The 15,078-nt window shown below is 36.2% G+C and overlaps 1 protein-coding gene across 1 annotated transcript in view; it reads right to left on the bottom strand.

The window, feature by feature from the left end:
* Positions 1-15,078, bottom strand: part of LOC128640676 (calcium-activated chloride channel regulator 1-like) — a 43,952-nt gene that overhangs the window by 27,479 nt on the left and 1,395 nt on the right. Inside the window, exons 2-5 of the mRNA XM_053693107.1 lie at positions 12,480-12,620; positions 10,607-10,757; positions 8,911-9,019; positions 4,127-4,304 (exon numbers count right to left, since the gene is read on the bottom strand). Coding sequence (XP_053549082.1) covers positions 4,127-4,304; positions 8,911-9,019; positions 10,607-10,757; positions 12,480-12,620 — 579 coding nt within the window. The remainder of the gene's footprint in view (positions 1-4,126; positions 4,305-8,910; positions 9,020-10,606; positions 10,758-12,479; positions 12,621-15,078) is intronic.

Below are 15,078 nucleotides of genomic sequence, written 5' to 3'. Positions count from 1 at the left end.
TGATATTGCAACTTGCACTATGTTTAGCATGCCACTTGTAATCTAGCCCAATATGGGTATATAAAATAACAATAAAAAGGAATTTAATACTCAAAAATGGGGAAAATTGGAAAAAAGGCACTAGTGTAGATAAAGAAAAATACAGCCAAATAGATTCATTATGATTTTAAGAATATCCCATTTATCTATGTTTCCAAATAAAGGCTAAGGGCAGAAAATAAAACAAAACACACAAAAAAAACATTTTATTAAAATAACATTGTAAAAAAAAACTTTATTAAAATAAAATTTAATTAAAAAAATTATATTAAAAAATTATATATATATATATATATATATATATATATATATAAAAGGAAGCATAGGTACACTCTCACAAACCTCAAACTCGAGTACCAGGGTGTCAGAATAACTTCAATATAATAAACATAATATATTATATTAGATATAAAATAATAAACAAAATCTGCACTCACTGGGTTTAAGTGAAAGACAATCCATATTTATTCCATGTGCGATGAAGGGGTGAATATCACATCAAATATATATATATATATATATATATATATATATATATATAGCAACACAAATTAAAATAAGTTTGACAATTTTATTACTTTACATATTCACTGGGACAGAAGGGGAGGGTTCAAGAGAAGCCATTGTTAGCAAAAACATTTGGCTTATCATTTTTGAAATGTGATCACTGTGACTTTTTTGGCCATAACAGGACTGTCTCACTCCTGAGGCATCCAGTGATTGGCCACTGAGCCTGATACCAGCATGCATTGTGACATACTAGTATCTAGGCTCCATTTGAAGTATACAATCACTGTGACTGGCTGTCTCAGTGATTGTATACACAGTAGTTACCAGTGGCGTCACTAGGGGGGGGGCGGGTGACACCAAATTTTTTTTTTTTTTTTTTTTTTTATATTTTATTGAAATACAATGTTGAGATGCATAGATTTTTTTTTATTAGAGGGGCTGGCATTTGTGAACATTGGTGGGACTGGGGAAGTTGTAGACACACAATTTTTTTGCCCCTTGAGCCAGTGCTGCAATTTCAACAACTAGTTTTCCCGGCTGCTTTTGCTTGTTTGTACTTTGCTTCTCCCCTGCCCAATTTTGCTATGAATGTTGTGGGCATGCCGTGGGGCTTGCAAAGTTGCGCTGCTAGCCTAAACCTGCCTGCCTATCTGTGCTCACTGCTCAGTGGCATGTGGAGCAGTGGAGTCACTCACTGCTGTGCTGTCTCTTTAAACGGGAACTGGCAAATCATGAGGGGATGCCTGGCACCTGACCGCATGACTGTTTGACACTGTCTTTAAAGTGAAGAAGCCACGTATGATGCCCACCAGACCATTACGGTTACGGTACACTAAGTGCACACTGAATAGGTAGGAGGGCGGGCGGGGGTCTGGGGGTGGGCAGAGTGCAGAGGTGATTGGCCATAATAAGCGGTAGGCACGCAGCCCGGGGCTGTGCACTGACAGACTTGGAACAGAGTCAGAGAGCAGAATTTTCATAGTTTGCGCCTAAACCTTTTCTTTAGTGATTTATTTTTAGAGTGCTCTGTTTATCTTTCATTTGATGCTCTGCTGAGCCAGGGAGCAGCTCTAGGCATGAGCTTCATAGTTAATGCAGTGCAGTTTACATATTTTGTAAGTGTGTGTCTGAGTTTTTGTGTGTCTCAGTGTTTTTGTGTGTGTGTTTTTGTGTGTGTGTCTGAGTGTGTTTCCGAGTGTTTGTGTGTGCATCTGAATATGTTTTTAAGTGTGTCTGAGTGTTTGTATGTGTGTGTGCCTGTTTTTTGTGTGTGTCTGCTTTCTGGGGGGGGTGACACCATAACTTACCGCACCGGGTGACACCAACCCTAGTGACGCCACTGGTAGTTACTATAATGCTGCTGGATATCCTCACATGGAGACTTCCAGCAGCAGCATGAGATACACGCTGATCAGAGGAGGCACCCCACTAGCAGGCATTGGATAACAGGGACACCCTGACCTTGCGGTCACTAGCCTGGGGTGTCTTTCATTACGCTTTTTCTGCACTCCCTCACACACTGCCCTAACTGTTTTAACAACATTTGAGTCTTTTTCTTAGTACAAATTGCATTGTGTTACAGTCCAAGGACAACATCCTTGAGAAACATCCTGGGCTTGATTATTTTATTGTTTTTGCTATTGCAAATTAGAGAAAGATAAAAATGAGTTCCTGCCCTTATCAAATAATATCTTTGCATCATGCTGCAGGGTGATGATTGTGAATTCTGCAGCATACACTCTAGAATCTCTGGGGGCAGTAAAAATATCATTGTTAATTTCCTAACATAAATAACAGAAAAAGCAGCATAAATAATGGACATCCACATCATTTTTTTACTACACCTACATTTTTTCAATTTTAAGTTTAATGTATCTTGATTATTATGTGTGTATTAAAGGGACAGTGTACAGTAATCAGCAGATAACACTTTATTGTATTTCAATAAATAAAAAGAGAGAAGCACTCAACCTTGGAATGAACAATAGCGTAATAGCTTGTTCTATGGCGAGTTACCACCCAGCCTTTAACAGAGAAGAGCTTTCCTGTAGTATATCAGTTTGGTAAGGAATTAGTGCCTTGGTATCTAAAAATAATCTTACAAACAGGAGCACTTTAATTCATTAAACTTTACAATGATGCCTCTTTTGTAAAATACTTACCTTTTGCATTATGGAAAACAGACTGCCGATCCTCCGCCCCGCATCTGCTACTGTAGTTAGCATATCGATGACAAATCCCGCTTCCTCCAATTGTTGCGTGCACCACGAGCCGGACTCCAAAGGGAGAACGCAACAATTGGAAAGCTGGATTTGTCATCGATCTGCACAATACAGTAAGAGATGCAGGGCGGAGGATCGGCGGTCTGTTTTCCATAACGCAAAGGTAAGTATTTTACAGAAGAAGCATTATTGTAAAGTTTAATTAAGTAAAGTGCCCCTGTTTTTAAGATTATTTTTAGATACCGGTCACTAATTCCTTAATCTTTACAATCACTATAAAAGTACAGTCCAGTCCTGAAATAACAGGCAATCCCTCTCTGAATGAAGAAACAGCAAAACCTCAGATGTACGTTTCAGCCTAGTGAGTGAGGTGCAGCAATATTCCTCTAGGTACATTGAGCAACGGGCTGACGACTGGTTTCCCGCATTACCCTTAGGGAGACTTCCCTCAAGGTCATAATTTGCATATATAAAAAGAGGGAATGAACAATTATATAATAGCTTGTTCTATGGCTAGTGACCACCCTAGGAGTAGCCTCTTTTTGCTCAACATTTGCCTTTCACAGAGAAGAACGTTCCTGTAGTATATCAGTCTGGTCCTGACATAGAAGTACAGTCTATAAGCTGCATCCAGGTGGTAAATCACTTCTGAGAGTGCGCTTGTCTCTTTGTGCATTATGTCTCCCTAAGGGAAAAAAGTGGCAACTAGATGTGGACTCCTTGCTAAGTGTGCTTAGAGGAATATGGCTACTTCTTACTGACAAGACCCAATGAAGGCCAAAATTATAATCTGGGGTTGCTGTGTTCCTTGTTCAGAGAGGAACTGCCGGGTATTTCGGTGCTGGACTGAGCCTAATAGGCCTTGATCAGACTGATACACTACAGGAAAGTTCTACTCTGTGAAAAACATTACTGGGCTAAAAAAAAGCTTCACCCAGGTGGTAAATCTTCATAGAACAGGTTAACAATGGTATTGAGCTGGTTGTTCATTTCTGAGAGTGAGCTTCTCAATGTGTGTCATTGTATTTCAAGGCTGGTCTTTCCGACCCACAGTGAAGCATCTATTTCAGATGACAAAATAAAGGTAAATGAGCTGTTTGTGAACAATTTAAAATACTACAATGCAAAATTGATTACTGGGAACACATTAAAAGGGAGGACATTTTACAGTGCACTGTCCCTTTAAATCAATCATGTTTGTCAATAGAAAATTATTACTAATTGTGCATTGCTGATGGTGAGCATAATGCAAAGACAAGGTGGTGTGTGACCTTACCTGACTTTATAGGGAACATGAACATGTGTACATATTTACAGATTTATGTGAGTATAAGCAGGTTTGTGACAATACTTACAGAAGATAGTGCTTGTGAGTACATGATGGATTCTTGAGAAAGTTGGTTCTTATCAAGTGCAAAAAAACAGCCATCTTCATAAAGACCTGTGGTAGCATCAACTTTGCATGTCCTTGTTGTGCACGAAGCTCCAACACATTGCAGAAATCTGTTTACACCACTAATATCAAGGGAGCACCTAGAAAAGAACATGGTCAATACATACAGTGATCAGAGTCATTCATAGTAGCTTGTCAGTTTGCTGAGGGACCTAGGTTCAATCACAATCCTTTGGAAAAACAAATCAAATGATTTATCAACAAAAATCTCCATAGATTTTCATGGTGATTTTCTGTTGAAAACCATTAGATACATTTTGATCAACTTCCTAGTTGGGTACATGAGATCAAGTTCTGAATTCATTGTTTCCCCAATATTTTCACAGATATGTCAGTGGATTTCTTGCTATTAATGTATATAGTTGTGCGATGTGTCTAATACGTGATATCTAGCACATGGAACGAGAACAAATTAGAAAAAGAATCATTACAGCTACAACTTCGGAAACGCCCTTAAAAACAATTAATATAAATGTTTGTGAGCATTAAATATTCACATTCCTGTTTGTTATATAAAAGTAGTCTCGCTGAATAGAATAGAATAATATTTCACAGACGTGAACAAGGTGCTGAACATGGGTGGTCTTAGCATTTTCTCCAATGCTAACACTAAGTTTGTATAATTTATAAAGATTCTGTTGCCTTTGGGAAGTATCTTGCCTCACGGTTTTGTCTTGATAATACAAAGCTGACAAAGTTACCTAAATTGGTTTATTTTATTCTATTTTTCATTCACTTTAAAAAAAAAAAAATCTGTTTTTGCATATGTTAGAAAGGACATTTTCTTTTTTTCAAGTGATTGCCCAACTCCCCAAAAGCCCCCCCCCCCATTTTTTTTTTGCTGTGTAACATTTTGAAGGAGTTTGTGTGATGTTTGTAAACTTCTAGTACTCATTCTATGGACTAAATGGTAAACCACACATTTTTCCGCAAGATAGGAATTGGTTTACATCAATCTTGACCATTGTTAAATGGTATGATCTAAGATGCATTGTCAGTACTGAGAGGTTAATCGAATAATTGTATAAAGGCACATTTTAGCTGGAGAGATATTTATGTAGCTATACAGGGTTTGGATTTGAAGGAGAGACACATACATTGCAATATAATGTTTAAACCCCACCCCCAAAAAAAAAAAGATATTGCCAGATTTTTCTTCATGCCAACAATAACAATTTCATAACCCCTTATATAATGTAAGTCAAATTCAAATATTGATTCTCAAAAATGTCAATATAAATACATCTATAGAAAGCAAAATTTAAATGTAACATTATTAACACAATGTTAAATTAAAATATTCTAGTATTACATTCTCATCTTCCCCCCAACTGTCCCGATTTTCACAGGACAGTCCTGATTTTAGGGGTCTGCCCCGAATCGCCCCATGCATTTAAAAATAAATAAATATTATATTCTATTCTATTGGGCCCATACTCAGAATCAGCTGGATTTTCTCTCCAAGGGTTAGATACCTGTTAGATTCCCTGTGGAAAAGGAATGGTGTATGGGTTAATCAGGAGTAAGAAGGCTGTATACCCTCTGACCTCTAACTTCTGGTAGTGATGACGTCTAACCCCTGGAGATAATACTAGCATGCCTTCAATTTTATACGATAAGCAGTGCTAACACCAGGGCAACGAACAGTGGCAGCCTCAGACTTCCAGCTAATGTGCTTGCCAACCCCAGGATCCCATACAATGAATTACAGAAACCCACATATGATGTAGAGTGTGTGTATCTGTATGTATATGTGTATGTGTGTGTATCTGCATGTATAAGTGTATTCTATGTAGTGTATGTGTGTGTGTGTGTGTATGTATCTGTATGTATAAGTGTATGCTATGTAGTGTGTGTGTGTTTATCTGCATGTATAAGTGTATTCTATGTAGTGTATGTGTGTGTATGTATCTGTATGTATAAGTGTGTGTGTAAATCTGCATGCATAAGTGTATGCTATGTAGTGTGTCTGCATGTATAAGTGTAAGCTATGTAATATGTGTGTGTGTATCTGTATGTATAAGTATGTGTGTATCTGCATGTATAAGTATATGCTATGTAGTGTGTGTGTGTGTATCTGCATATATAAATGTAACCTGTGTGTGTGTGTATCTGTATGTATAAGTGTGTGTGTGTGTATCTGCATGTGTATGTGTATGTTATGTAGTGTGTGTGCATCTGCATGTATAAGTGTAAGCTATGTAGTGTGTATGTGTGTGTATCTGCATGTATAAGTGTATGCTGTGTAGTGTGTGTGTTTCTGCATGTATAAGTGTAAGCTATGTAGTGTATGTGTATCTGCATGTATAAGTGTAAGCTATGTAGTGTGTGTGTGTCTGTATGTATAAGTGTATGCTATGTAGTGTGTGTGTGTATCTGAATGTATAAGTGTATGCTGTGTAGTGTGTGTGTGTTTGCATGTATAAGTGTAAGCTATGTAGTGTGTCTGTGTATCTGCATGTATAAGTGTATGCTATGTAGTGTGTGTGTATCTGCGTGTATAAATGTAAGCTGTGAAGTGTGTGTGTGTGCATGTATAAGTGTAAGCTTTGTAGTGTGTGTATTTGCATGTATAAGTGTAAGCTATGTAGTGTGTGTATATGTGTATCTGCATGTATAAGTGTATGCTATGTAGTGTGTGTATCTGCATTTATAAGTGTATACTATGTAGTGTGTGTGTATCTGCATGTATAAGTGTATGCTATATAGTGTGTGTGTGTATCTGCATGTCTAAGTGTATGCTATGTAGTGTGTGTGTATCTGCATGTATAAGTGTAATCTATGTAGTGTGTGTGTGTATCTGCATGTATACGTGTAATATATGTAGTATGTGTGTGTATCTGCATGTCTAAGTGTATGCTATGTAGTGTGTGTGTATCTGCATGTATAAGTGTAATCTATGTAGTGTGTGTGTGTATCTGCATGTATACGTGTAATATATGTAGTATGTGTGTGTATCTGCATGTATAAGTGTAATCTATGTAGTGTGTGTGTATCTGCATGTATAAGTGTAATCGATGTAGTGTTTGTGTGTATCTGCATGTGTAAGTGTATGTTATGTAGTGTGTGTGTATCTGCATGTATAAGTGTATGCTATGTAGTGTGTGTGTGTATCTGCATGTGTAAGTGTATGCTATGTAGTGTGTGTGTGTATCTGCATGTGTAAGTGTATGCTATGTAGTGTGTGTGTGTATCTGCATGTGTAAGTGTATGCTATGTAGTGTGTGATTCTGTGTATTTGAGTGTGTGTACATGTACATGTTTAGCTTGTGTTGCTGTGCATTTTTGCTGACTTTAAAAGCCAGAATATAGAATATTAATGGGGAATGCAGAGAGCAGTTTTAAAGAATCTATTATTAAATGTCTGATTAAGATAAAAATATTTAGCACTGTCTCTGCAAAGACTAATCAAATCTAGAGCTCACATAGCTATAGCAGTGCTTTGAGCTTGTGTTTCACTTGCTGCCTAAGAATATTAAAAGATTTGACTTTATTTAGAATTTTATTTATATTACTTTAGTCTTATGATTTTTTTAAACCCCATCCCTGCTCCTGCTCACCACATATCACACTTTTGCCGCGGGGGCTGTCTCTCTTTTGAATTTTGAAATGTTAGGAGGTTTGCATCCTTTACATATAATGAAAAAGTTGTAAAGTTCTGGCTTGTAAAGATTAATTGGGGAAAAAAAATAACAAATTGTGAATGGTAGAAAAAAATCAGAAATGTATAACTATTTGTTCTCTTTTCATCATTATAAATCTTCTTAACTCTTAGTAGAATATAACAGATTAAAACAAATTTCATACTTTTTTCTGGTGAGGTCTGGTTTAGGAAATTATTATTTTTATTATTATTTATTTATAAAAAGCCAGTATTTTACACAGGAAATATTCAGTCTGCTGGTATATTTTTCTGCCAATGGCATTTAGGTCACAGTGTACTTTTGCAACAAATCTAACAAATTGGATCTCTTTTGGAGTGGAGAGACTGCCTATTTGGCAATGTTTGGGGGTAACACTCTTGATACAAAATTGCAAGTTGAAAACACACTTTGCACTATTTTATGTGACAACCCAAACATTAGTACATTGACTTAAAGGGGCACTTTCATTCATCAAAGTTTACAAAGCAGCCGTTTTGATTAAAAACGTACCTTTTTTTCTTTTCACAGCTACAGCAGTTTACCCCTCCTGGAAATCCTCTCTTCACACCTCAGCAATGACTAATCTGGCTTCCTCCAATCACAGCATGGCCTCAGGCAATAACCACCCTGGGGGGGAAGCTGTGATTGGAGGAAGCAGGATTAGTCATTGCTGACGTGTGAAGAGAGGATTTCCAGGAGGGGGAAGCTGCTGTAGCTGTGAAAAGGTAAGTTTTTAATCAAAATGACTGATTTGTAAACTTTGATGAATGAAAAAGTGCCCCTGTTTTTAATAGTATTTTTAAAAAACGGGCTTTCATTCACCAAAGTTTACGTTCACTTTAAAATATAAATCATTGCTAATGTCATAACAAGTAAGTTTACATATTATTATATGACAATTATGACATTATATAATGTATTCATTTTTTATTAATTTACATTTCTATACATTCACATTATGTCGTTTGCTAACAATTTTTTTAATATCAATATACTTTTCTATATCCAAACCAATCAATCAATATAAGAATCCTTTGAATACCTTGTAGCTTCAATAGCACCATCTTCGGCAATGTAAAATGGTACTTCATTATTATATTCATCAAACACCCCCCAACGAAGGTGAGCCCATTCGTGGACGAACACTCTTCCTGCAAACACAAGAGATAATACATTTTAAATTACAAATAATTATTTTTATCAACTAAAACCATTTTTTTCCAACCTTTGAGATATATATATGATTTAGAGTACATGTGCAAGATTTTAATTTTGAATAAACAAGAAAATACTTGCATAACTTAAAGCATATGGACCCAAATTGTAGGAAAATTCACTTTGACAACTGGCATTATTTTTTTTAATCTAGCTAATATCTATTGGTATCATGAATTATCCACTTAATGCAGTATAATTTATTGTAGCATATACTATAAACACCAATTTGTTACTCTAACATGTTAGAACATAACAAGATTGTTGTTATATAGGCACCCTACAACTTAAAATCATTCATGTTTTGGAGATTGTAATATAAAATGATAAATCACATATAGAAAAGAAAAACTCTGCAATATGCTTTCATTATTTACTTTGTCCCCTTTTACTGTAATTTCATTTTGAAATCGTTAGCATTTCATTTCCTGTTAGAAATGGAAGTGCAGAATACTGTTTTATTCCACACAGCCATTGGCTGCACACTCTAGTGACCTATTTATAACTGCCCCTAATTGGTCACAGCATAGAAGGTAACTTAAGTTACAAAATGGCAGCTCCCATTGTTTTATAAACACTGAAACTTTACAATTATTTTGTCAATATTTAAAGTAAATTGAAACTTTAAAAACATATCTAAATTTTATTCTTAGACTGATCTTTTCTTTGACTACATCATTCTATCTAGCTTTTATTTAGATTTTATTATCTCTTTAATATGTATAGCAGGAAGGAGAAAATAAGAGAGGTGATACAGCTGTAGCGTTGCTCCAGCAGTAACACTCTTTTAAATTGTAGCTGGTCAGCCCCAGATGCTGTGGCCCACTAGGAATTCTCCTGTTATTCTGGTAGGCCGATCCGCCCTTGGTATATATGTGTTTGTACATTGGTATCACTGGTTTACACCTAGGGGTCAATTTATTAAGGTGTGGACGGACATGATACGCTGTATCGTATCATGTCCGCCGCACATCAATAAATGCCGACAGCATATGCTGTCAGCATTTATCATTGCACCAGCAGTTCTGCCAATCGGCCGCTAGCAGGGGGTGTCAATTAACCCGATCGTATCCGATCGGCTGATTGCTGTCCACCACCTCAAAGGTGGCGAACGAGTTAAGAAGCAGCCGTCTTAGGACCGCTGCTTCTTAACTTCAGCTTCAGGCGGACCTGCAGCGGAGTGGGTCGGAAGCAGCATTCGCTGCTTGGTAAATCGATCCCCTACTGTTTTGAAAACAGTGTTGTTATTTTACAAAATATCTAGTGTTTTATAAAACATATATATTTGGTTGAGTGCTGTATAAATGTTAATAGAAATCCGACATGGAATTATAACCCAAACTACAGCTTGGATTTGCTTGAAATTATCCAGACTCTGTTGAATAGTGCAATAGAAACAAGTATTGCCTGGTGAAAGAGGAAGGTATGAACTGAGGGAATGATCCTAACGTTAAACTTTAAATACTAGTGAATTATTTATTAACACACAAGAATGAGAAAAACGATGTAATGATATTATTTACCTCGTGGGCCAAATATTTTGGTTGAACTATCATTAACCATAAAGTTTGGAGTAAAATGAATATATTTTCCTTTTTCCCCACAGCCTCCATATTGCAAAGTATAAGGTTCATTTAAATATTTTAGAAAAGGAGTGGCAATAATAACGTCTGCCTGGTGAATAGAAAAGTAAATCAATCATTTAAAGCCATGGTAATGGATAATTTCATTTAACCATTTACAGTAAAACAAAATTGCTGCATTTAGTCTTTTGGGTAGGAACTTGTATTAACTTGTACACAACTAGTAAGGTGAACCATCACTTGTAAGGGTATCTATCGATATTTTCATATGATACTGTAAATGTCCCATTTATATATATATAGCGTAGCAAAAATAAGAACTCACTGGTCTTTTGTAGTAAAACTTCACATTTAATGTCTAAAAATTAAAAGTAGAGCACAACGTTTCGAGACCACATTGGTCCCTTTGTCAAATGCCAATACAATCACCAAACAATCTTACCTATACATTAAATGTGAAGTTTTACAGTGCTTACTTTTGCTACGCTATTTGGATTGTTATACAGCACTGTGTCACTAACGAACATTGTTTTATGGAGTGCATCTATTTGGAATACTTATATATATATATTTCAGTGTTTTAAAAAACATATGAAGGAAAAAAGGGTGATCCAATTGTTCATTAAAATAACTGGATCACAATATTATACAGTGAACAAACAAAAAAAAAAACCTAGCAAGTCTAAATCATTTTTTGTGTAGATTTTACGGTCTGGATAAATTGGCAGCCTTCCAGCAAGCTGTCCTTAAAGTATTATTGACCTCTTATAATGTAAACACACCTACACAGTGCTGTTCATGTAGTCTGGGAATGGTGGCAGCTTCCTAGCTTGCTCGTCTTTTATTAAAGGGACATGAAACCCATTATCTGTTCTTTCATGGTTAAGAGGGGCATATTTATCAAGCTACGTATGGAGCTTGAAGTCCGTGTTTCTGGCGAGCCTTCAGGCTCGCCAGAAATACAACTTATGAAGCAGCGGTCTAGAGACCGCTGCTCCATAACCTGTCCACCTGCTCTGAGGCGGCAGACAGAAATCAACCTGATCGAATACGATCGGGTTGATTGACACCCCCTGCTAGTGGCCACCAATCCGCAGGGGGTGGCATTGCACCAGCAGTTCACATGAACTGCTGTGATAAATGCCGACAGTGTATGCTGTCGGCATTTATCGATGTGCGTGGACATGATGCGCAATATCGGATCATGTCCGCTCGCACCTTATTAAATATGCCCCAGAACACACACTTTAAAACAACTTTACTTTTAGTTACTCTCTCTCTAAAAAGATTTATGTGTCACTGAATGATAAAATATACCTTAAGGGGGGTCTTCAAGCCTTGTTGGATACTTATGTTAAATTACAGAATTTTAGTTTCCACAGACATGTTTGTAGCGAATGTGCATTCTAGGGAAACATCACTGGGAGAAAGGGCAGAAAAAAACATTTTGGCAACTGTATAACCTGAGCGCAGAAGTGATATAAATGTAAATGTTACTCTGTAGGCCTTTTTTTGTGGCATAGGTAGATCCACGGTTTCAGTTTTAGTAGATATAATGCAGATATTAGTACAGTTCTGATTGGCTGTGCTGCCCACTAGTCATAAAATAACTAAAAAAAGTGGAATGAGTAGCTAAGATAAGCTCAAAAGAATTTATTGAAAGGTAAAAAAAAAATGTATTTAAGAAATATCATTTACATTCGCCTTATGTACTTATTGCATTCTTTTCAAACATGCATTTTAATATGGAACTACTATCACTTTGATATTAATGCATTGAACCATAATACTAGCGTATTCCTTGAGATCTTACCTTGTCATACGTTTCTGTTTTTGGCTTTGTGTAGTTGGAAAGTTTTGTCCAAGTCATAGGGATTAGTATTTTTACATTTCTTATGAAGAGCCTTTGTTGTGTAGCATTAAATAAATAACCTGATGCTTCGTTCACCATATTCTTTTATGGAAAATACAATAAAAAACAATTCATACACATTAGTCAAACATTGAAGCTTGAAACACATTAATGCTTTAGACAATAGTGCAGATTGTAGCATAAAACACATATTGGGGTAGATTCCCATAGGAATGCTATTTATCGCTCCCGCTCAAGCGTTAACTCCACTGGACAGAGGCTTTTTGCGCACGTCCGGTAGTGTGTGTATTACAAGTTGAAAGTAAAAAGTTTTCGAACAAGCGCTAACCTGATGCATGCAAAAAGCAAACTTGGAATGTTGCGACCGTGTTAACATATTTCCCGTAGACTTCAATGGAGCGTGAAAAATGAGAAAAAACCCTAACACCCTCACTCGCATGCAAACCCGATAGTGTTTACTCAAGTGCGCTAACTCAGCATTAAAATAATTATACTTTACATTTCAATGTTCTACATGTTTTCAGTTACTTGATTGCAAAGGGCTCCAATGCACTTATATATATGTCTATATATGTATCCATATGTATTTATGTGTATATACAGTATATGTATATATGTCTGTAAATACATTTCTGCTATGTTGCTATAGAATAACTTATCAGCCAAGTCATAATGTTTTTAAACAAATTAACATCCCTTTTACAGCAAATGCATACAAAGAGAGAAGCGCTCTACTAGGAACGAACAACGCTCAGTAGCTTGTTCTACGGCAAGTTACCACCATGAAGCAGCCTCTTTTAGCCCAGTTGTGCTTTTCACAGAGGAAAACTTTCCTGGAGTATATCAGTCTGATCCCATCAAGTAAGGTCAGGCCTGCCCCAAAATAACAGGCAATTCTCCTCTGAACAAGGAACATGACAATCCTTTTCATTGCAATTTCTTTTTAATAACCAAACTACGCCCACCATTTGCCTTATTTGGAGGTGCCAACCTGCGCTTTAGTCTGCAATTAAGGACACATATGTAGCAGGGGTAGCCTTGAGAAGTCAGCAGGAGCATTTGTTGTTCTGAGAAACAGAAATTGCTTAATTTTCAGAGATAAATAGCATGAAAAAGGGACAAAAGAAATCATGAAGATATATTGCAAAGTAGTTTAATTATACATAGATAGACGTGTCATTCTTATTTGTTCTGATTAGAATCTAAATTTTTGATAATCATCAACATATTTTAGGACCATTTTTCAGTTATCAAATTTTATCACAGCTAAAAAGAACTGGATAACCTCCCCAGACAACAGCTTTTCAAATAATTTCTGGACACCCCAAAAAGTTTTCAAATGTAACATTGTTTTTCCACGTGTGCAAGGCACGCTAACGTTATTACTCACGCCATATTGAATTCCAGACATGTGCAGCCGTGAAAAATCCAGTTTGTCTGAATCTTTTGTAACAATTATTCATGGAAATGTTTCCCCTGAATATTCGCTGGCTGCACTATTCAGTATTTGTTTTGTTTTAAATTCAACAAACACTGATTTTTTGTTAAATTTTTTTATTTGCTTTCGTTAGATGAATGTAAATGTTCAAAAGCTACTGTTGAAAAAGGAGACCTGTATCTTTACTTATCTTTTGTGCGCTGGAGAGGCAAAAAAAACCTTTACGTGGCGGCCAGCTCCCAGGGTCTGCACTAAAGTACCTTTTCCTTTGCCAAATAATTCTTAAAAAGCCCCAAAGACTTTGTGAGATTTCCCTCCATGCTGGTGAGCTTTTAAACCCATATCTCTAGGGTTTTAGGGTGCAACAGGTTAATTGCACAGATGTCACTTATTAGCATCACTACATTAAAATGGGTCAATCAAGCTAAAGACCCTTCAATATATCAGATGAGCCAATAACAAGAAGCATATGTGTGTATCTGCCAATAGTCAGCTAGCTAGTAGTGAATTGTTGCTCCTGAAGCCTACCTGGGTATGCTTTCCAAGAAAGGATATGAAGAGGATAAAATGTAAACTGAAACGTTTCTTACAATTGAATGCTCTATCTGAATCTTAGAGGTTTAATACTGACTTTCATGTCTTCAAACTCCATTTTGATTTTTGATTTATGTTTGTTTCTTTTTTTTTATAAATCAATTAATGTTTTTTACCATATATATATGTGTGTATGTGTGTGTGTGAATATGTGTGTGTTTAATTTTAAGTATACATGTATATGTGTGTATGTATGTATGTATGTGTGTGTATGTGTATGTGTGTGTGTGTATGCATGTGTGTGTGTGTATGCATGTGTGTGTGTGAATTTGTGTGTATTTATTTTTATGCATACATGTATGTGTGTGAATGCGTGTGTATGTGTATATGTGTGTGTTTATTTTAAGTATACATGTATGTATGTGGGCATGCATGTATATGTGTGTATGCATGTGTGTGTGTGTGTTTGTGTGAATATGTGTGTATTGTTTTTAAAATACATGTGTGTGTGTGAATATGTGTGTATTGTTTTTGAAATACACGTGTGTGTGTGCATGTGTGTTTGTG

This window comes from Bombina bombina, chromosome 10 (assembly GCF_027579735.1).
Source record: "Bombina bombina isolate aBomBom1 chromosome 10, aBomBom1.pri, whole genome shotgun sequence".
NCBI classification, from domain to species: domain Eukaryota; kingdom Metazoa; phylum Chordata; class Amphibia; order Anura; family Bombinatoridae; genus Bombina; species Bombina bombina.
The sequence above is the reverse complement of the archived record's forward strand: the minus strand, read 5'-3'. Positions and strand labels throughout refer to the sequence as shown.